Source organism: Grampus griseus (assembly GCF_964374135.1).
Source record: "Grampus griseus genome assembly, chromosome: 1".
Taxonomy (NCBI): Eukaryota; Metazoa; Chordata; class Mammalia; order Artiodactyla; family Delphinidae; genus Grampus; species Grampus griseus.
Genome location: NC_139017.1, coordinates 100984884 through 101008233, shown reverse-complemented (window position 1 = coordinate 101008233; position 23350 = coordinate 100984884). Strand labels below are relative to the sequence as shown.

The 23350-nt window shown below is 36.4% G+C and overlaps 1 protein-coding gene across 2 annotated transcripts; it reads right to left on the bottom strand.

Annotated features, from left to right (window-relative positions):
* Positions 1-2241: 2241 nt before the first annotated feature.
* On the bottom strand, positions 2242-21090 carry GCLM (glutamate-cysteine ligase modifier subunit). Of its 2 annotated transcripts, none has more exons than XM_082664745.1 (7): positions 20881-21090; positions 17680-17745; positions 16311-16395; positions 12929-12988; positions 11751-11953; positions 10563-10677; positions 2242-6289 (listed from the first exon to the last, which is right to left on the bottom strand). In XM_082664745.1, exons 1-7 carry the CDS (start codon positions 21046-21048, stop codon positions 6120-6122), a joined length of 867 nt encoding a protein of 288 aa, XP_082520871.1. In that variant the 5' UTR covers positions 21049-21090; the 3' UTR covers positions 2242-6119. The 2 variants fall into 2 exon arrangements, with proteins under 2 accessions (XP_082520871.1, XP_082520872.1); XM_082664746.1 differs by having other exon boundaries at positions 20923-21090.
* Between the last annotated feature and the right edge of the window lie 2260 nt (positions 21091-23350).

The following is a 23350-nucleotide window of genomic DNA, read 5'->3' as shown; positions in this document are numbered from 1 at the left end:
CAAAACATTACTTTTAAATTGTTTGACGGGTAAGATGGTCTCCAATGATCCTATCCTCTGGTCTTCATACCCTTGAGTATGGGCTAGACCTAGTGACTTCTAATGAAAAGAATGTAACAAAAGTGATGGGTGTCACTTTCAAGATTAGGTTACAAAAAAAGCTGGCTTCCATCTTGCGATTTCTCACTTGTTCATTCTGTGCTTGTTATGAGCTGCCCTACTGGGGAGGGCCATGTGGCAAGGAAGTGAGGGAGGCCTCTGGCTTACAGCCAGAGAAGAACTGAGTCCAGCCAACAACCTCACGAGCGAGCTTGGAAGCAGACCAACCTCAATCAAGCGCACAGGAGAGACTGGAGTCCCAGATGACCCTGACTGCAACATTTTGAGAAGCCTTGAGGTGCCCAGATGCAGCAACAGATACTACAGTCAGTATTTTGTCTGTTCTAAAAATTTCATGTAAAGGAAATTATGTATTTTCATGTCCAGCTTCTTTTACTCACTGTATTTCTGAGACTCATCCATGTTATTTTGTATACCAGTAGTTTTTTATTGCTGATTATACTTCAACTATCCATTCAACTCTTGATAAACATGTGGGTTGTTTCCAGTTTTCAGCTATTATGAAGAAAGTGCTATAAACATTCATATATGGCTATTTCAGATATACGATTTCTCTTGAGTAAATACCTAGAAGTGGAATTGCTGGGTCACATGGTACATGTACATTTAATTTTGTAAGAAATCCCAAGTGATTGTATTAATACCATTTTACAGTCCCAACAGCACTATGAGAGTTGCTTCCTCGACATCCTTGCTGCACTTGGTACTGACAGTTTTTTAAAATTTTAGCTATTTTAGTGATATTTCATTGTGGTTTTATTTGGCATTTCCCTGATGACTAATGATGTTGAACATGTTGTATATTCTTATTGACTATTCGTGTCTTCTTTGGAGAAAAATATGCTCTAACATTTTGCCTACGTTTTATTGGGTTGTCTTAAGCTGTAAGAGTTCTTTACACATTCCAGATACAAGATTCTTATCAGATATATGATTTTCAAATATGTTATCCTATTTTATGGGTTGCCTTTTGACTTCCTCGATGGTGTTTCTAAAGTTTTTTAAAAAATTTATTTTATTGGGGCTTCCCTGGTGGCGCAGTGATTGAGAGTCCGCCTGCCGATGCAGGGGACACGGGTTCGTGCCCCGGTCTGGGAAGATCCCACATGCCGCGCAGCGGCTGGGCCCGTGGGCCCGTGGGGCCATGGCCGCTGAGCCTGCGCGTCCGGAGCCTGTGCTCCGCAAGGCGAGAGGCCACAATAGCGGGAGGCCACAACAGGGAGAGGCCCGCGTACCGCAAAAAAAAAAAAAAAAAATTTATTTTATTGAAGTATAGTTGATTTACAGTGTTGTATTAATTTCTACTGCACAGCAAAGTGATTCAGTTATATATATAAATATATATATACATTCTTTTTCCATTCTTTTCCATTATGGTTTATCTTGATGGTGTTTTTGAAGTGCAATTTAAAAAATTTGATTATGTCCAATTTATTTTTCATGAGAAATATTTATTACAAGTATTTCATCCCAGTCTGTGGCTCACATTTTCACATTTTCAAAATACACTGTTTTCTTAAGTATATTTTGAAGAACAGAAGATTTTAATTTTGATTAAATCTGGCTATTGATATTTTCCTTTATGATTACTTTTTTGGTGTTATCAGAAAACTCAGAAGCCCGTTTTCATTTTCTTTCTTTATTCTAATTTCATACACATAAAAATGAATAGAATACTTCAAATGAAAAGAACGTGACCAGAGGGAAAAACAGATTATTTCTAGGGAAGAAAATCCAGGTTTTCATTAGCAAGAGTATAAATGCTGGAAATCAATAGAATGTTATCTTCAAGATGCTGAGGGCAAGTGTTTGGAAACTTAGAGTTCTATAATGTCAAATGATGATTTAAGACTGTTAATAAAATAAAGATATTTTCAGACAAACAAGACCTAGGAGGTTTACTGCCCAAAGACCTTCAGTGAAAGAATTACTAAGGATATACTTAAGAAAAAAGTAAATGTAAATGGAGTAGGGGGCAAGAATCAACAGTGAGCAAAGAACAGAGGAAACAGAGCTGAGTCCAAATAAATAATGCTTATTGTAAAACATGAACCTTCTTAAAATAATGGACCAACACACAGACCGAAATCTTGTATGACATTTTATACATTTATTCATTGCTGAGGGATACATATTAAGGTTTTGTTTGACTTTTCTGGTAGTGAAACCACATAAGCTATATCCTAATATATTTAGGGGATTGGGGCAAGTTTCTGTCTCTCTTTTACAAAATGTGACTTTTCAAACCTTACCTACTCTTGTCTCACTAGAAGCCATTCCTTTCTATCTGGCAAGAACAAGCTCTTGAAGAAAGTGTTTTCACGGAATTTCTGAAGTTTACATATAAACTGTTCATTATTCAAAATCAGTGTATTTACAAACCAGGCATACCCCCACCCCATCTTACGATCCTACTCTGAGGCTAGTTCCTGCAGGGGAGCCTTTCTCGTCCTTACCCTGCTTCCCAGCAGTCCCACTCCTTCCACACGACCCCACTCCCTTTTCACTGCTTCTGTCATTAACAGATGCAGCCCTTTATTGCTGTTGTTCATGTACAGATCTCTCCCGCCCCCAAAATATACTTATCTGCTCCTTGAAGATAGGGCTGTTTTCATCTGTTTCTGTCTGCCAACACCTTGCACACTGCCTGGTACATAGCAAGAATTCAATACATCTTTGTCGAATGAATGTATGAATAACTTTATGGCTTGGTATTTCATTATTTTTCATAATTTATTTTCAAACCATACTCAGTTTGAGTTTAAATAGTTCAAAACCAATATAATGTTCCAAGATGCTTACAACTATTAAAACAACTCAATTAAAAAATATACAACTCACAATTTAAATTCACAAATAGGTAAAATTAAAAATTTATAATCATTTAATAATGCTTTATATTTTGCCTTCATTTTAGAGTACACTACTAAAGACACATAAAAGTAGAATTATCGAATTAAAACATTTTCCCCTCCTAAGTATATTTCTAACTCTGAAAACTATAAAAAAATTAATAAAAATTATAGTACATATTTAAAAAAAATAAAACTGACACATCCTGCCACCAACTTTATGGGAAAATGGCAGGTACAAGTTCTGGTATGTTAGGAACTTTGAAAAACATAGATGTGGAATCGTAAGTTGGTATATTTGAGTATGAAAACACAAATGGACTAAATTCTCATTAAAACTTCAAATTTCTCTAAATGTACATTTGGCAGAAAGATGAATTGTCAGACAATATACTATATATATATACACAATATATATATATCAACTGCTTACATTCCCAAATATTGAATCTGGGTGGAAAAGTTAGAAAGAAAATCTGCTCTAAAAAGAAACATAATTAAGACTTAGACCTTTATCACTGAAAATCAAGATCCTATTTCAGTTACTACTTGGCTCTGGTAGGGAAGTCTGAATCATTCATTCAAAATAGAATAACTTCATTTTCCACTTCACACAGCTGTCTAAAATGATCTTTCCCATGAATGGAAAAATTATGAGCTATTATTTGTGATTCAAGTTATAGCACTGGCTATTCCTAAATTAATTCTCTATTATCATACTGGCACAATGTGGTCTTCATAATGTACACCGTGTGAACATATTTTGTAAGACACCTTGGTCCTTCTGTTGACTACGGTTTCTTAGACGAGAATTCAAAACAGATTCATCACAGAAAAAATTCCAAGTTACAGTACATTGTGTTAAAGTAAGGCTCCAGTGTATTTTGGACATGTAATAACAAGCTGAAGCTTCTTGTCATATTTACTGGAAAAAACCTTATACCTTGGGTCACTGGATACACATCTCCCCAGAAAACATATCTGTTATATACACTATTGTTAACTTAGCTTTCAGCTTTAAGCAATTATTTGGTAGTATTATCACTCTATTTTATGGCTTTTTAAACATTAAGTCCCTAAATACTTGAAAAGCATTCACTATATTCTGATAGTTCACCAAAAAAAGAAGTGAATATCAGCTTAGAGAAGATAAAGCCTTTAAAAAAATCAGTTTTTTAAAGAAAAGGTTATTAAATAACAGAAATTAAAGGTATAGAAGCGAAACAAACAAAAAATTCATTAAAAAAAAGCCACACATGATCCCCTTCACAAAATGAATCTATACTCTTGCTACTTTGTCAAGAGTTGCGGAAAAAACACACAAAAAGCTCCTGCTGAAGTCTGGATGTATTAGCAACATAAGTTTTTTTCTATTTTCAGAATGACCTTTCAAACAATCCATTTTTGTAAGTCCAGGGTTTTAAAAAATAATAAATGTGATATTAAAGTGCCCTCTTAAAATATCTTGGCCAATTCACTGTATAGGCTTAAATTAACATGAGCATTTGTTTAAAGACTTACATTACAGGAAAAAATGTTGTACATTTCCAAATTAAAAAGTTAACTATATACATTTAATAACATTACATACAATTAATATAAAGGCTATACATAAGGCTTTAGGAAGCTCAAAGTCTAAAGTTTTAGCAGGTAAATCAGCTGATTTCACATTGCAATTCTAATGATCAAATTATCCAACTAGTAAACCACAAAACATTACTTAGAACAGGAAAAGAGTCTTATTTATTTATCAATTTTTAGTGTATTTATTTTGAATATGGAACCACAGATCTTTCCCCTAAGTTGAAAAAACTTGGGCAAAATTAGTTTTATACATTAGTTACATGTATGTGTGTGTGTATGTTATGTATGTGTGTGTGTATATATATGTAATTATCTTAGTTTTATAAACTATGTATTAATATACATGGTTTAAAAGTATTAATTGAGATACAAGAGATTTTTAAAGAATTTTTCAAACTATTTGGGTTACAGATACAAATTTATAGAATTACAAAGACCTATAGTATATACCAAAGAGGTCACAGCTTATTTATTTGCTATTTTCTGGTTCTTAAACTAATAAGGAATTATACTAAATGATCTACAGTCTCTTTTAGTTTTAAAGTTTGGGTTATATTGTTTTGATTTTAAACAGTTAAGACCATGTCTCAAAGTTATCTAAATAGACAACATGATCCTGAATTAAAGATTTTTTTCACCCCTTTTTTGGCTTTTAGTCCCTTGTAGTCACTTACTAGTGGGGAACAAATATTGCATATTTTACTCAACTGATTCTTAATCCCTGTGCTCCCTCCTCTCTCCAGAACCCACAGTGCCCAGCACATGGTAAGTGCTCAGTACTTATTGAATATTTTTGAATGAGTAGCAAAATATTAAGGACAGATCAAGAAGTAAAAAGAATCTGGAGGTAACAATAGTTGCTTTTATAAAACCCCCAAACAATAATTTCAAAGCTCTAGTCTCCTTTACATATTTACTTTGGTTTGTCTTTGTAATAACAGCAAGAGCAAATATGGCACAAGAATACAGGTTAAATCATTACAGGTAAACTGCAAGCAAGGACAAATAAAAAAATTTAAGCTTCCATTCACATATTGAAGAAAGGACTTTTATTTACACTACTAGTAGATCCCAGCTATTCCAGTTACTCTGAGATATAATCATCTTATCAATGACAGGAAAAATATCTTCCAGTATTTGTTTTAACAACTGTAATTAAATTGCTTAGTTATACTGTAGAGTAAGAAGCAATTAATGAAATTTTTAGAAATAAAAAATATGTATATATATTACCCTGATGCCTAGGCCAAAATATATCTAACAACAAATTTTCTTGATTTCTACTGTCATAAAAATAAAGGAAAAATATATTGCAAGTATCTTCATTATAGACAATTTCAATTAGAAAACAATAGTTTAATGAAAACAATATAGTGGTTCATGTGAGTGAACTGATATGGAAGCAAGAGAAGTATTCAAACTTGACAGATAACATATTGTCAAATATAAAGAATATCTGCCTCAATGACACATTTACAGGCAGTAATTAGATTTTTACACATCTCGATTTTATCTTATATTCAAGGAAAATACAGGTCAGTAGGTTATGATCCTAAATCGTAGTTAAAAACCCTTTCTTTTAGCTTGTAAGATGTAGCCTTTTGATTTGATAATTCCTCTACTTTTAACAATGACTGAATATCGCAGTAGCCACAGTGGCACCCACTCATGTGCTTGAATGTCAGGGATGCTTTCCTGAAGTGCTTCTTGGAAACTTGCTTCAGAAAGCAGTTCTTAAAACAAACAAACAACAAATAAAAACTCAAACTGTTAAACTTGAAAACAAAAGCACTTTACTATGTAGGTAAGCATTTAAATACAACAAAAGAAACACCTCAAAACTGAATATAAATTATACTTATCCTTAATGTGTGCTATGAATCTGAACCAGAATATCAGAAAGACCCAGACAGTTCTTTAGAAAGTATCTATACTTGTAACCCAGCCAGGTTAATTCATAATTTCTGGTGAGTGGAGCCTGGATATCTGTAATTTTTGAAGATCTCTAGGTGATTCTAATGTACAGCCAGGGACAATACAGGAAAGTACAAGGAAGGAAAAGAAGTTACCCAAAATCCTATCAACCAAAGATGGACCATTTCCATTGCCATGTATTTCCATTCAACTATTTTTCTGTATATGTTTCTGTATATATGTATGTATCTAGCCATATTTTAAAAACTAGAAATCATACTGTAGTTATAGCTTAATTTGCTTATTTTTTTCACTTATATTATGAATATTTTCCCATGTAATTAAATATTCTGTGAAAGCATGTAATTAAATATTCTGTGAAAACATTTTTAATAATTCTCCCAATATTACATTTTATAGATATAATTTATACACTTTCTTATTGTTGGTCAAAAAATTAGGTTTTTCCTAGTATTTTGCTAATAAAAATAATACTTAATGAACATCCTTAAAATGCATGCCTGGCTATGGAACGACAAGGTCAAAGTACATTTTCTGAAGGCTTGATACATAGTATATTGCCAGCTGCTTTCCAGAAAGACTGTACTTTACACTTAATAGATAATATTGGAATGCCAATCTTACCATATCCTCACTGGCACCAGCAATCATTTAAAACATCTTTCCCAGTGGTTATCTTTTAATCAGCATCTCCTTGATGAAATTATTATTTTCTAATTCCACATTTATATCTAAACCCTCTACCATTGCTCTGACCTGCCACTCCCCTCCTCACTTGCTCTTCTCCAGCCACACTGGCCTCACAGCTGTATCCTGAAATCCTCAAACATATTCCCACCTTGGAGCCTTTGAATCAGCCGCTCCCTCTTCCCTGAGCACTCTTCTTCCAGATACCCACATGGCTCTCTCCCTTCTTGCAGGTCTCTGATTAATGTACCCTAGCAGAGAGGCCTCCCCAACCATCCTATATAAAACAACAACCCCTAACCTGGGCACTCTTTCCCCCCTCAGCCAACTTTTCCCCATAGCATACACCACCATTTATCACATTCAACATTTATCTTAATTTGTGTCTCATCCCATCAGAATATAATTTCCATGAGGGTTGAGATTTTTGACTTGGTGCTGTATTTCTAGTACTTAGAACAATGCCTGGCACATAGTAGGTGCTCAAATGTCTTTTGAATGAATCAGTCAATATGGAAAGATTCCACTGGGGTCTGAACCAACCCTATAGATAAGGATTAGGTGACCATCTATACAATATGATTTGGGAATGCCAAAGAACATGCCCTAAAATGAAATGCCGTGATATTTGAATAACATCAATAGTAAACTCTCAGTAAATATTAGCTGTTGTCATGTGCCAGTCACTTTTCAGAGTACTTTATTAACTCTTTTAATCCACATGTTAACCCAAGAGATAGGTAATATTATTTCCCTTCACAGGGGGAAACTGACACAGAGAGATTAGATAACTTGCCCAAGGTCACACAGCTAGTGAATGGTAGTTTTAATAAATGAAATGCAAATAGCTCTTGGAAAAGTTAACATTAACGTGGATTTGTTTACCAGACTGTCTAACCCTGAGGGAATGCGGCATAATATAGATTTAGATTTAATGGGAATGGTGAGAGGAGGAAGGCAAATAAAAATGGGAAAGTTCCAAAGTCAGAATCACCTACTTCACAATTTTACCCTGACCGTAGTTAAACTGTTACCACAACTTCTAGGACAAAGAATAATGGAAAATAAACCTTTCTGAAGAAAAAGGGTAATTTTAGAACAGAGGAAGGCCTTTAGGTGACTTATAAACAAGATTCTATTTTAGATGACAAGCAGAGTTAAATGTTTTACAACTTGATCGCTTAAAAAATAAATCTGACACAAAGTCAGAGAACTATGCTATTCATTAGCTACATACTTTTTTTTTTTTTTTTTCACGGTACGCGGGCCTCTCACCGTTGTGGCCTCTCCCGTTGCAGAGCACAGGCTCCGGACGAGCAGGCTCAGCGGCCATGGCTCACGGGCCCTGCCGCTCCACGGCATGTGGGATCTTCCCGGACTGGGGCACGAACCCGCGTCCCCTGCATCGGCAGGCGGACTCTCAACCACTGCGCCACCAGGGAAGCCCCAGCCACATACTTTTAATTCAACTATGTTAACTCTTTAGAATCAGTAAACATGACAAAACTTTTAAGAGAATTGCTTCATTACAGATCAAATTGTCTGAAGATCCATCTATAGTATATGCAGGATCAAACTATAAATTCTAATTAAAGGGTTTAGAATTAAAATTAAAAAGACAGCCAAATGTCAAATTACACCAGTAAAACAAAAACATTCTTCCCCCCAAAGGATTAAATCTCTCTTTTCATATACATGTGCAATATATTTTTCCATAACAATTATGTATTAGCACATAATCCACATGCCCACATTTAGATAACGTGGAAATAAAATACTAGACACCTTAGTCTTTTCCTATTTCCTTTCCTACTGGAAAAAGGATAGAGTGTTTTTCAGGTGGAGGTGGAAGGGGGTACAGGACCACCCATCAGCTGTTGGTAACAATTACAGTTGGAAGAGTCCCCACGAGTAAACAGAAAAATGGTATATTATTTGCCAACGTATAGAAAGTTAAAATTTCAATGGTTTATATTTTAGAACAAATCAGCAGAGCAATTCTTTGATTTTCACTAAAATGACCTTTTTTAAAAAAGTGAATCTAATTACTCATGTGTGAAAGCTCTGCTGGAGGGGAAAAGTCCCTATGTCCTATTCTGGTACGACTTAAATGGAAACTGATAAGAAAGTACAGTTTCAGTCTGAAATACTACAATACTAATGTTTCAAGTCAGAGAGACAGTACAGTATGGTGGGGAAAAGGCTCCAAATTCAGCCAGGACCTAGATCTAAGTTCAAACTTTGCCCTATGCCAGCTGGGTGACCTTGGGTAGTTTCTTAAACTCTAAGGCTCTATTTCTTCATCCATAAAGTGTCTAGTTTCAGTTGCTGTAAGGATTACAGATAATCTCTCTGAGACATTTAGCATGATGCCTAGCATTTGAGAAAGAATATCAAAACTCCTCCTCCACTTCCTACAAAACAGTAAAAAAAAAAAAGAGGCTGAGGCAGACTGCTAATAAGGTATAAAGTCTTAAGAGGTTATCCATAAGCATCCTAAAAATAAACTGAATCAAACCACCTATATAATGCCGTCTTTTTAGAAATGAAAGTAAAAACTGAATGTTTTTCTCCAGGAATCACCTATAAAATATAATTGCCTCCAATTTTTTATTAAACTAGAACTTCTACAAAAATGTCATGGAAATTTAAAACTTTCACAAGATATCTCTCACTTAACTATACCAAAAATACTGTTTCATAGAGCCTGTATATTTAGTAAGTAAAATATGCTTAGTATATTTACCTTTGCTCCCTAAGAAAGTGTGAAAAAACAAAAATGGAGCAGACTGCTAATAAAGTGTAAAATATTATCTTCCCAGCTTTCCAAGTTATCTTGTAAAATGTTGATAAAAATTATTCTACAAAAGGCAGACAAGCCATTCTCATTAATCAAATGTTTCTGATTAACATCAAGCATATGTCTTGATATTAATGATTAATAAAATATCTAGTCAAATACCTATCCTAAGATGCTTAAGTTTCAAACTGAATTTTATCTGCTTCTTTTTCCAGATATTTATCCTTTTTAATTAAGTGGCCCTTTGGTGCAATCTTTGCTATACTAGACAATATTATATGTGACACTATTTAGAATATCTTACAAGATCTTTTCTGTGTAGTTTAATATTTATAAACCTCAGCAGACTGGATGTTCAGGAAATGACCCCTTCACTTCTTTTCCCATTGGTACAAAGACAAAATTAAAGCTTTCTGAAACTAAAATAAAGGCATATATGTTTTGAACTAACTATTAAGAATAGCTCTAGGTGACAGCATTGTACCTTTATCACTGTACACAATTAAAAATTAAATTTTAACAAGTAGCTTCTTATAAGATAAAAGCTCATGATCAATCTCTATAAATGAAAATCTCAGTCTTACCTTTTGGATCATTATGAGTCAAGAGCTGTATGTCAAATTGTTTAGCAAATGCAGTCAAATCGGGTGGCATCACACAGCAGGAGGCAAGATTAACTTGGTTACTATTTGGTTTTACCTAGAAGTGGAGAAAAAAAAAAAATGACATCTCCACTAAATTAAGTACTACAAAAAGTAGAAAGCAATAAAAGGATTCAATTTTAGAACATATGAAATATCACATTCTACAGTACTTAAAGTTTATAAAATACTTTTACATGTATATATTTATTAATGTATGCTGTTCTGACTCAGTGGTAACAGAGGAAGGAAAAATAGCTCTACAAGGGGGAAAAAGCCAATATATTACTACACTATTAAAAAAGTCTCATGCTCGAACCTGCCATCTAATACATCTGCCTTGGAAACTAACACGATTCTAAGTGGTATGGTTCCACCTACAAAGGAAATACGTCTTAAAGATAGAGGATCAAATACAAATGATAAGTATGTTTAATGTTGAAGTATACAATATGGTTATTAGTCAGACATTTGAAAAAGAGAAGAATCAGGTAATTTCTAATAGATGCTCTAGTTAATTTATAGATACATTTCAGATCATCTAAGTCTCTCCAACAGGATCTTAGCCACATTCTGGCTATCACCAAGCCAAAGGGACAAAGGGCAACTTTTCTCTAGGGTCTTCCTGCCCATAAGAAAATGAAAAGGCTGGGGATTATAAATGCAAAGGAATAAAGAAAAATACAGAGAGTAAACTACTTGTAAGCAAGTTCCCTAATCATTTTATAGGTTATTAGGCTAGAGAGTGGCAGTGATTGATTTATGACTCCATCTCCACATCAAGTTCTGTGAACAGAAGGTCTTATATATCTTTAAAAGAGCAAAATATTTGTTATATATGATATTCTCTCACTTAGGAAATAAGAACCATGGACTAATAAAACCTAAAGGAAAACACATAATATTTTTATCACATAATTAAAACTGAAGGAAAGAGCCTTAATTCATTTGGCTATGAATGCTCCAACACACACTTTCTAGTGTTATTGTCAAAGCCTGCTTCAAAACTGCCATATCTGGAACAGTCACCCCACAGTGGTGTCCACTATGTGCATGATGTTTAATGGGATGCAGCAAAGACTGTAAAAGACAGGCTCCTCCTGGAGTGCTCGTGATCTAGACGTCTTTTACCTGTGCCCACTGATACAGCTGTTCCAACTGGGTTTTGTCCAGATCAGAGGTACCTATAGCAACGATCTTTTTGCTGTGGACTAAGTTTTGTAATTCTTCCCAGTAAGGCTGCAAATGCTCCAAGGAAAGATTAACTCCATCTTCAATAGGAGGTGAAGCAATGATCACAGAATCCAGCTGTGCAACTCCAAGGACTGAACAGGCTGATGTGAAGGAAAACACAAAGAGGATAAATGTTTGTTACATAATAAAAACAAGTTGCTTCTAATGTCCTTTAAGTACCCCACTGAATTCTGTCCATATAGTTCACTAGTATTCTACATAACAGATTATTTCATTAGGTTTCATAATTCACCTGTCATTTAGAACATTTCCATCTTTTTAAAAAGTATAAAGTGCCCATTCATCTACTTGGTCTATGTGGCAGATATGTGGGTTTCTTTGACCTGCCTCATTCCTGGGGAAACTCACAACTACTACAGGTTCCTCTTTCTGAGGAACAGGCCTCCTTGTTTCCTAGGCCCCAGGACTTTTTGGTAGCTTCTGACCTAATAGTCTACAACTGGTAGTCAGAGCAAAGAATAAGCTTGAGACTCTGAGTGAAAGACTGAATTTATGGTCTTAACCTATATATTAATCTATGTTTATAGATGTAGATAATCTCTTGATTTTTATAAAAATAATTTTAAGAGTTTATTTTTAATGATTATTGTTCACTCCATGGTTATATTAAAGAGTTATTTAGTTAACTGTTCAATGTATATAAATACTGGAAGAATATTTTAAAATAAAAAACACTGAATAACGATAATGCCATAGTTACCTAACCAAGTGCTGAAAATAGACAAAAATGCTTGTTTCTGTTGTGGTTATTCTTTTGATATTTCACCTGTAGTACTAAAAGAGCTAAGAATATGATTAAGGAGAATTTCTATCTCTAAACATATAGTTAGCATTTAATTATGTTACATCTTTTACATTCCTTTTATATATCAAAATATGACCTTACGTAAGTTGATGTTATTCTACAGAAGCCTTAACATATTAGGCTGGAACTTTAAAAGATAAAATTGCAATGAGCTCATTTTCTTTTTTACCTGGACCTGAACACAAGATATAACTTATACACCTACACTAATTTAAAGTCCACATGAAAATAAAGTTGAAATTTTGCTTACCCATGTCAACTGCATTTCTAGTTGATGATGAAGAGTTTGATCCTACAATGAACAGTTTTGCTGGGTGACAAAGAAAACAAAACAGATTACTATATTTGAGTAACATTCTACTACATAGTAGTAATACTGCTAAAATACTACGATGACAGATAATCCTGAATGAATTTTTTCCTTTCCTAGTTGCATTGTTTTATAGTTTTCATTTTAAGACCTAAAAGTATATTTCCACTGTAATTTTAAAATTATATGCTAGTTGCCAACAATAATCTGATTGTCAAAACAAAAAAGCAAATATTAATTTCCCCTTTATTAGAAGGCAGGGCAGATAAATATAGAAACTTATTAAAAATGTATATTTTTATGAATTAAACATTAATGGAGCATATTATTTTCTCCAATAAACTAAAGTCTATATAAAGCCTAAATTAGAATTGCTTATAATGAGAAGAAAACTGAAAAAAACACCCCAAAAACCAAAAACAAACAAACACTCCACAATCCTACCCTCCTAGTATTGAATACAATCATTTTCATTTTTAGACGACATTACCTTCAAGTTCTTGGTCATATAAAGCAGAGTATATATTTCCTACTTCCACATACTTGGTTTACCCTTATGTAACAAATATTTTTACATCTCTATGCAGTATTATCTTAATTTTTTAAAAAATCATAACAGTAATGTATTCACTCTAGAAATGAGGAAAACCTATAGGAGTAGGGGGGAAAAAAAACCCAAACAAACAAACAAAAAAAACTCTACCAATAGTCTCATCACCAAAAGCAATTACTGTTTAGAGTTTTATGTACTCTGGATTTTTCTTTTCTTTCTTTTTTTTTTGGCCTCATGGCTTGTCGGATCTTAGTTTGCCAACCACGGATTGGACCCTCAGCAGTAAAAGCAGAGTCGCCAGGGAATTCCCTGTACTTTGTATTTTTAATGAATAATTTTACACACTCATTTTTAATGGTGAACATTATTATGTAATTTTGATAGGGTATAATTTACTGAATGATTTCCTACTTTTTGGACTTTTAGATTAGTTCCAGTTTTTTGTTACTGAAATAAACATCTATGCTAACTTTTTTTTCAACTTTATGCCTGAAGCATTTCCCACGGACAAACCATCAGAAATGTGATTATGAGTCAAAGAATATGATCTGTTTTTTGTGAGTCCTGTTCTATTTTATTTACCTACTATTTTATAAAAGATTTGTACCAGTTTACCAGAGCACTAAAAGTTAGGAGTTGCTCTCCTAACAATATAGCATGCTATTAAACAAAACAAAACAAAACAAATATATATATATATTTGCTAATTTGATAGGTACAAAATATACCTGCCCAGAACCACATTAACTGGCATTTCTTTGCTTACCAGGAAAGTTGAGTAGTTTTTCATATTTATGAAATTGAGGCTTTGGCTTGATTTCAACTCAGCTTTATATGTATATATTTACTTTATGTAAACTCACTGTTCAAAAATCTAAATTTACTCAACAAATAGGTGGAGTAATAGGAAAATAAAGAGGAAAATCAGAAAGGGGAATGGAGAGAAAACAGGGTTAATGAAACACCCTTATGTAAAGTGCCTGGCATTCAACATATACACCAAATTTTCCTTGTACAACATTTCTTACATTTGTCATTTCCTTTCTACTGCTAGATAATCTTCCTAAAACATTGCTTTCCTCATGTTACTTCTCTATTTAAAAGCCATCACAACTTCCTCACCAGGTGAGAGTCAATCTTCACCACTTTGCTCCAGCCTTAGCTCCTGTAATTATACTCTGTGAACACCCTCCCCATCACTATCCCTCTGGCCATGAATTTGTGCCATTTGAAATGGTCTCTCTCTGAAAGATGAGGCATTTTTAGGTAGGTGAAGAGAGGAAAGCTCTTGATACTTATCAAAAACCTCAAGCCTTCCAGGAACTGAGGACAACTTGTAAGAGCTCCAAGATGGATCTACACCATGATGAACTGCAATCAACCACAGAGAAATGTTGCTCTGATGTCCTTTCCAACACAAATAATAATGTGAAATTAACAGAAAGAAATGGGTTTTGTAGTCAGGCATACCTGGATGGATTCCTGGTTCAACCACTTACTTGCTGTATAACAACTTTCAAGTTATTATTTATTTGTTTTTTTTTTTTGTGGTACGCGGGCCTCCCACTGTTGTGGCCTCTCCCGTTGCGGAGCACAGGCTCCAGACGCGCAGGCCCAGCGGCCATGGCTCACAGGCCCAGCCCCTCTGCGGCATGTGGGATCTTCCCGGATCAGGGCACGAACCCGTGTCCCCTGCATCGGCAGGCGGACTCTGAACCACTGCGCCACCAGGGAAGCCCAACTTTCAAGTTATTTAATGTCACTTGTGCAATGGGGATAATAAACCTACCCTGCAGAATTGTTTTGAAAATTATATGAAGAAATATAAGCATAAAGTGTCAAGTACAGTGCCTGGTATAAAGCAAGATTCAACAAATGGTAGTTATTATTATTAGAGTCAAAAAACAATGCCCTATCTCATCTTACATGTTCATCCTAATAAGAGTAATAATAAAATAACAACCACCACAACACAACCACAAATGGTAATAAATAACAGCTACCTGGCACTTACCTGTGCCAAGCACCATGCTAAGTGCTTCTTTTGTTATTTCATCTAACTTACAAAGAAGCCTGTGAAACAGGTGTATCCCCATTTTATAGATGAGGAAACTGAGCTCAGAGAGGTTAAATCATTTGTTAGCCCCAGATTATATCAGTCAGTAATCTGCACATCCAGGAATTTCAATTTAGTTAAGCTCAAGCATTTAATGACTATGTTATGCTGACTGTAGGCTGAGGACAAGAACATCTTAATTCCTTGACCTTAGCATTATCTCTGGAAAGTAGGAGTCACTTCACCTTTGTTGAATGGGTAGAGTATGTATTTGATTTCTCTTCATGCAACTTGTTGCCAAGACTTCTTTCTCTGCTCCCAGGCAACCTCAGCCATTGCTTAGCAGTATCACACCAGGAAGGGAGGGCTTATGCTGGCTTTAGGTGGGCAATGCTCTTAAGTCTTCCCTTTATTCTTTCCATTTCCTACACCTTACTCTTCCTACTGCTCTGATGTCCTACAAATAAATTAATGAGAACATCATGAAGAGGTGAAGTTCTATTCTGACTCCATTGAAGTAGCCAAGAGTGACTTCCTATAACTCCCTTTTTAAAGCTGACTTTAAAATTATGTTATAAAAAATCTCTGTATTTCCCACACTTAGTGATTGAGTTACTCATTACCAGAAGTAAGGAAAGGTTTAGTCCCATGCTTGACAAAACCTCACTATCATCCACTGTATAACAAAATGAACTGTAAAGGCTGGACTTTACCAGAAACTTTCATTTCTTCTCTTTCATCGGGATTTATCTTTTCTACTGCATGAGATACAGTACATTCCAAGACATCTGGAAACTCCTATAATAAACACATGATATTTACAATAAATATAAAATTAGTGTTTCTGATTAGCTATATATTTTCTATTGTCCATAACACTCTTTAGAAGCAGAGAACCCATAAAACAATAGAGTTCTTTACCTGAGGCCTAGATGGGCTTCATAACGTTTGTAAAGCCCTGAAATAAAGGTAAAGTGCTGTGTGTGTGTGTGTGTGTGTGTGTCCATTTTCTGAGAAAAAGTGTCTCATTTTGATGAGATACTCAGAGGGATGTCTGATCAAAAACAAACGAATAAACAAACAAGCAGATTGGGCAGTATGTGAGGAGTTAGAACCACTAACACAGTAAACACTTTTACTCAGAAAAGAAACCAATGAAAAGTAAATAATATTTTCCTTCTGGATACTGACATGTTAAAACACTTCCTGTATATCAATCACAAACATTTTAAGCCAAAATATATATTTTTCTGAATGCAATGGAAAAAAGTAAAGGCGATTCCAATGCATAAAAATGAGTAGTTAATGATAAAATATTAGTACACATAAATCAGAAACATACTAACTCACATTTACAAGATTAAAACAAAGTAAACGGTGAGGATTTTCCCATGATTCTTGATCATATTACAATGCCTGGCACATATTAACTATTTACAAGTCATGCACAGATGAATGGTCACTTCAGAAAAACAGAGACAGATAGAAGACATTAATTAATGTCTGCCTAGCAGCCACAGAGTTACAAACTTGCAGTATGCTCAAGGAAACAATTATTTTCAGCATATGTCCTCTTCCATACTTTTTAAGTAGTCTATGTAATCTGTTACAAGCCTTTGGCTAAGTTGGATTCCAAAGAGTGGTTTACAGACAGGTGTTTTGTATATTAACATTTATGATAATGGCCACATACTGACATTCAATGAAACACAGTTCTTTACTGTTTCGTAAGAAACTGATACTTAAAAAATTATTTTTAGTGGCTATATTTTGGGTTATAGTCTATCAAAGCAATCTACTAACCCAAATTGTTTGATAGTCATTCCTCTACTAGACCAAATATAAACTGGAACAAAACGCATTTTGAGAAAACTGTGGTGGGACTCTTAGTAGCTTGTCTAGTTGAAGAGTTGACTAGAGTCAGATTTTCTCTTTCATGCTTAAGCCTACTGGGTCAGACTCCCACCTCAGCAAATCAACCACAATAAGTTTCATGCTAATTGCCTGTTTGACTTCCCTATCAAACCTGAGGAAGTTAATTTCCTGCTTATTACATGATTTCTTCATTCACAGTTCACTCACCCTGACCAAATCTGTGCTAATTTGGGAACTCCACTCATTCAAGGTCTTCCGGATACAATCTCGAAGCTGCAAAAGAAAAGCATTTTGAAACTGTTAATCATACAGTACAAAAGTGTACTTTTAATCATACAGTACAAAAGTGTACTTTTGTACTGTATGAAACTGTTAATCATACAGTACAAAAGTGTACAAAAGTACACTTTTCTGTACTTCTACAATAAGACTGCATTAGTCTGTTTAGGAAAAGGAACATATCAATAGGAAATACCATACAAAAATTTTAATTCTATAAGGTTTTTACTTCCTTTAACAAAGATTGATTTAGACCCGCTTTTTATCCTACTCTTAATTCTCAAATGTTCTTGACCTAAAGCAGTAATCTAATTAGTTAAAAGGTATTTTTGTATCAATGAAAATTTAAGTAACCTTCTGAGATGTAAAAGCATTCATAAAGAAACAAAAAAAATTTTTCAAGAATAAGGTTTATAAATGGAGGAACTTCAAGCCCAGGTAACCTGACTAGAATTAACATTAACCAACCACTATGCTATACTCCTCAAAGGCAAACAAATGATTCTCTAAGTGTGGCCAAAGAAATTCCTACATTAGACTCACCTGTGGTGTTTATTAAAAGTTCAAATTCCTGAGCTGCATCCTAGACCTCCTGAATCACTTTCTAAGGGCAGCAGAGCTTTCATCTTAACAAGCATCCAAGTAATCAAAATGTACTCTAAAGTCTAGAAACCACTATATCCGTATCTTGCAGAAGTCAACTTGCATAAAGTCAGTCCTTAAGTCATTTCCTAACAGTTAGGTAGACCTTCGATCTGTCTTCAATGTTTTCTTATATAAACAAACAATTTTATTACGCTAACATTATAGTATTTTGTTAATTCATTAAAGTGTCTACTTATCTTTTATCTCTTATGACAGTGTATTTCCAACTTATTTAATAGTGGTCCAAAATAATAAGACATACACTAACACAGTGAGTAAGGACCTACATACATGTAACAACAAAAATTCATAAAGCAATCTTTATGCTTACTACATGCCAGATACTCTGAGGGCTTCTATTATGAGTTAGAAAAAAAATACGCTTCTCCATGACTCACTGAACTGATAACACAAATGGGCCAACACTAGCAGTTTGAAATCACTGCCTTATAAATACCAAGGGCACAGTGCTTTGCATTCTGTGGACAATCAATGAAAAAATAAATAAGTAACTAGAAGTACAGCCCTGAATTGCAAAAGCACTTTCCTAATACCAACAACAGAGATTAAACTTCTGAACTCACTATCTGATCTATGATTGCTTATGATAAAAACTGACACAAGCACTTTATTGCTTATATCTCAGTACAGGTAATTACAATGGACAACTGGCTTATCAATTTAAGAGCTCAGAGTCACCTATTTAAGATTTATAGTCTACAACAGCAATTCATGTGCTAGCCACAATAACCCACATGAATCCAATTTACAGGGTCTATATCTTTATGAAAGGTATATTTGTAATCAAATTTAAGCAGTAGATAAAAATAAGTTGATAATCATTCTAGACAGAATTACAAGTCAATATTTTTTGAAAAATTAAGGCAGCAGGACCAACTAGAAGTTAAGAATTCTATCAGGAGTGCGATGGCTCAAATCATGGGAGAATTTTTAGAAATTCTCCTCTGGAAGGATGATTAATTTGCATAAGGCTTTTCTGATGAATTTCTCAATTCATTATATTTTCAGAGTGTTTGCCCCCTTCTGTCAGGACAAATCATGGAACAGCCCAATGTTACAATAATATGATAAATTCATTGACTATATCACAAACCTAGTGATTTTTAATCTTTTACATGTTATCTATATGACTGAATATTAACCTTGTCCTTTTTTGTTCTCTGCTCTCTTCATTCTTATTATACACACATCACATAGTATCATGGAAGATGAGTGTCATGATAATTTAGTGTATCATTAGATCTGGGGTTGTATAAGAGTTTAAAAAATGCTACATGATCAAATACCCTAATAACAAATAACTGGTCAAAATAGTCCTATAATGGCCCATTTTAAAAACAAGATTTGATTTCATAAAATTCTAGTGAAACAAAAAATCTGGGCAGAGATCATAGAATAATTAAAAAAAAAAACAACCAAACATTAGACTAGAAAAGACCTTTTAGGAAATTTAATGATCTCTCTCTACCCAATGTGCAAATTTTCTCAATAATGAGTGATTTATTCAGTTTCTTTATTCAATGAGGTTAAACTGTTTCAAGTAGTGTATCCCAATTTAGAGCTCTGGTTGCTACAAAGCTCTTCTTTACATAGAAACAAAACATGCCTCTCTATTCTAATCAAGCTGTCATGTTTTCTCTACATATGCTATCATATCTTCAAGTTTTCTCAAACGTTTTCAAGTTTCTTTAGTTTTGAGTCCCTCTTACGCAGCACCCAAAGTAATATACACAAATCACAATTCATCTTTTGAACGATGTTTCTTAAACTGTGGAGTGTGACTCATTACTGCATTAAGAAGTCAAGTTTTTAAAAATTAAAGAGAAAAAATCAGAATACACAGTATATAGTAAGAGTTAAAATCTTTTCATGAAACTCGTGTGTTTGTGTGTGTGTGTGTGTAAAACATGAATTGGACTGCCAAGACAAAATGCATTTTTTTTTTACTGGGTTTGCAGACAAACTGAAAACGACTACTTTAGCATGTGTTGAGTGAGATAAGAGAGAGAAAATTTCACCCTATATTATTTACGTGCAAAATGCTGTATTGAACCATCAGCCCTGGAGAAATTAAAGGTGTAGTATAAAACACAGAAGTATTTATCTTTGGGAGAAATAGCACAAGTGAGGGTAGTTTAAAAAAAACGAGAGAGACAAACTGAGCTGCATCCTGGACACAATATGGTAAGGATTCTGATTCCTACTAAAGTTACAATCAAGAGCACTGACAGAGGCGGCACTGGGTGTGAAGATGCACCTGCCGAAATTTTAAAGACGCTGTGCCCCCAACAGTAGGTTCGGATGCGACATCGCGCCGACAGCCGACCCAGCCTCCTCCGGCGGGCGGAGCCCAGGTGCGCGCCTCTCCCGCGACTACTGCGCGCCAGGAGCCCGACCACCCGCCCTCACCTCCCAGCGCCTCCCCGCCTCTCGGAGCCGCCCGGTCCGGCCCGCGCGGCCTACCCGGGAGCCCTGCGCCTCCGCCGGCACGCACGCCACCCTCACCTCCTCGCTGTGCGTGGACGGGCACTTCTTCCGCAGGCGGCCCCAGTTCAGCAGGTTCCCCGTCTGCAGGTGCAGGGTGCTGGCCCGCGCCAGGAGCGCCCCGGCCGCGCGGCTGTCGGTGCCCATGGCAGCAGCCGACGGACCTGGCCCGGCGGCGACGGGGCAGCAGGCGGGGAAGGAGGCCCCCCGTAGGACGCGGCGCCCGAGGCCGGAGAGCAGAGCGCGAGGCTCCTCGCCCCGCGCGGCGGGACCCCGGCCTGCGCTCGGGCCCGAGGGAGGCCGGGAGGCGGCAGGGCGGCGGCGGAGCGGCGGCCCGGGAAGGACGCGCTGGTGGCTGCGGCTCCTGCTACTGCGGCCGCCGCGGGAGAGTTGACTCCCAACTGAAGAGTCGTTTCCTGGAAGACAATGACTAAGCAGAAATCGCGGCGGAGAAAGTGCTTCGTAACAGTTACCCGTCCCGCGGCAGGGCGGGGGGGCGCAGCGACGAGGCTGCGGGGGCGTCGGCCCGCGGGTGATTAGCCCTCGGCCTGTGGCCGGCGTGGCGCCAGGCGGAGGGCTGGCGCAGTGCGGAGAGAGCAGAGAGCTGGGGGCGCGCGGGGCGGGGCGGGGCCGGCTGCCTGGGGCCCGGCGCTTGGCAGGGCTCCCCCTGTCGGTCAGAGGGCGGCGCGCCACCTCCACCTAATACCTCAGACTGCGCTCGAGGTCTCACCTCCCAGCCGACCGGCAGTCACGCTGGTTATACTCCTAGATATCTCTTTAAAAAGATAAGTTAGGGGCTTCCTTGGTGGTGCAGTGGTTAAGAATCCGCTTACCAAGCAGGAATAAACAGGTTCGAGCCCTGGTCAGGGAAGATGTCACATGCCGTGGAGCAACCAAGCGGGGCGCCACAGCCACTGAGCCTGTGCTCTAGAGCCTGCGAACCACAACTACTGAAGCCCGCGCGCCTAGAGCCCGTGCTCCGCAACGAAGAGTAGCCCCCGCTCGCCGCAACTAGAGAAAGCCCGCGCGCTGCAATGAAGACCCAACGCAGCCAAAAATAAAGAAATTTAATTTAAAAAAAGGGAAGTTACTGAGGCATTGAAATACCAGCCGGTTTCAGTTCTCAGAAGCGAGCCTTAATGTACAAGGGCTCCCTTCTCCTTCAACTTTGCTTTGCTGCCCACTTACTGGTTCATTTCCTTTCTCAAGGGCTTTCCCCCAAAGTGCTCATTTTTCTTCAAGTCCGTTAATTAAAGGTCTGTTGATTCACACTATTTGCTGGCCAGTGTGTGAAGTCAAACAATAAGACAATCTCTGCCCTTGAGAAGCTTAAACTCCAGTTACAGATACAAGGCCTAAGCGTATGAAACAATGAATAATAATATAAGAATATCGTAGATTCCAGATGAGTTCAGATTAAAGAGAACACTTAAACCGGTGAGATCAGGGAAGATATAACCCATTCCCTTACAGGTGGTTGTGATTCTTTACTCCTATTAAATTTCATATGTAGTAGACTTGGTATGAACCTCAAATTTAACATTTATTGAGCATTCCTCAACAAATTTTTGCTTTTGTTGAGAGTAATCAGATATACTAAAAAGCAAAATGCTATTAAAAAGAGATGAATTCCAGTTAGTAAGAATTAGAGGAGGGGTGTAAGAGGTTAGAAATTGAGCCTGATCTTGAGTAAATATTTGTAGGCTGAATGAAGGTAAGAATTCATTGAAGATAAGGGTAATCCCAGAAGCAGGAACAAACATGGGCTATTTTAATTAATGTAAACATTTGATTCTTAGGCTGCATTTCCTGTGGCAGCATTTCTTGACTTTTTTCGTATTCTCTAGTACCATGCAAATAATACTTGAATAAAGCTTAGAGGTTATGTCTCCTAATCTAGTGAACTTACCTCCTTGCTGGCGATTTATATAGCACACTGGTCACTGACATAAACCCGTATGGCTTGCAAATCAGACTTTGCCAGGTACTGGTTATTTTAACTTAGACAAGTCACTTAGTCTCTGTGTTTCACTTTCTCCCAGTCTCAGCAGATGATAGTTTAAACTACATGACATTGCTGATAACTATTTTTGATCTACAGAAATATCTAGTTCCCATGGTTCCACCTAATACAATATCTACTACATTGGGTAGGTGTGAAGAACTAATGAGGGAACTTATGAAAGCCCTTAGTACAGTACTTGGCTCGTAGTAAATGTTCAGTAGGTGAGAGCGCTTAGAACTAACGCCTCTGATCTTTCCAGCTTACAATCCAGTTCTCACAACACTGGCAAATTCATGATGTAATTCACAGCAGCATCACGTCATGTTTTTAAAATTTACATTTTTAGGGGAATTCCCTGGCGGTCCACTGGTTAGGACTCTTGCTTTCACTGCGGGAGGGCCCAGTTTCCATCCCTGGTGGAGGAACTGAGATCCCGAAAGCTGC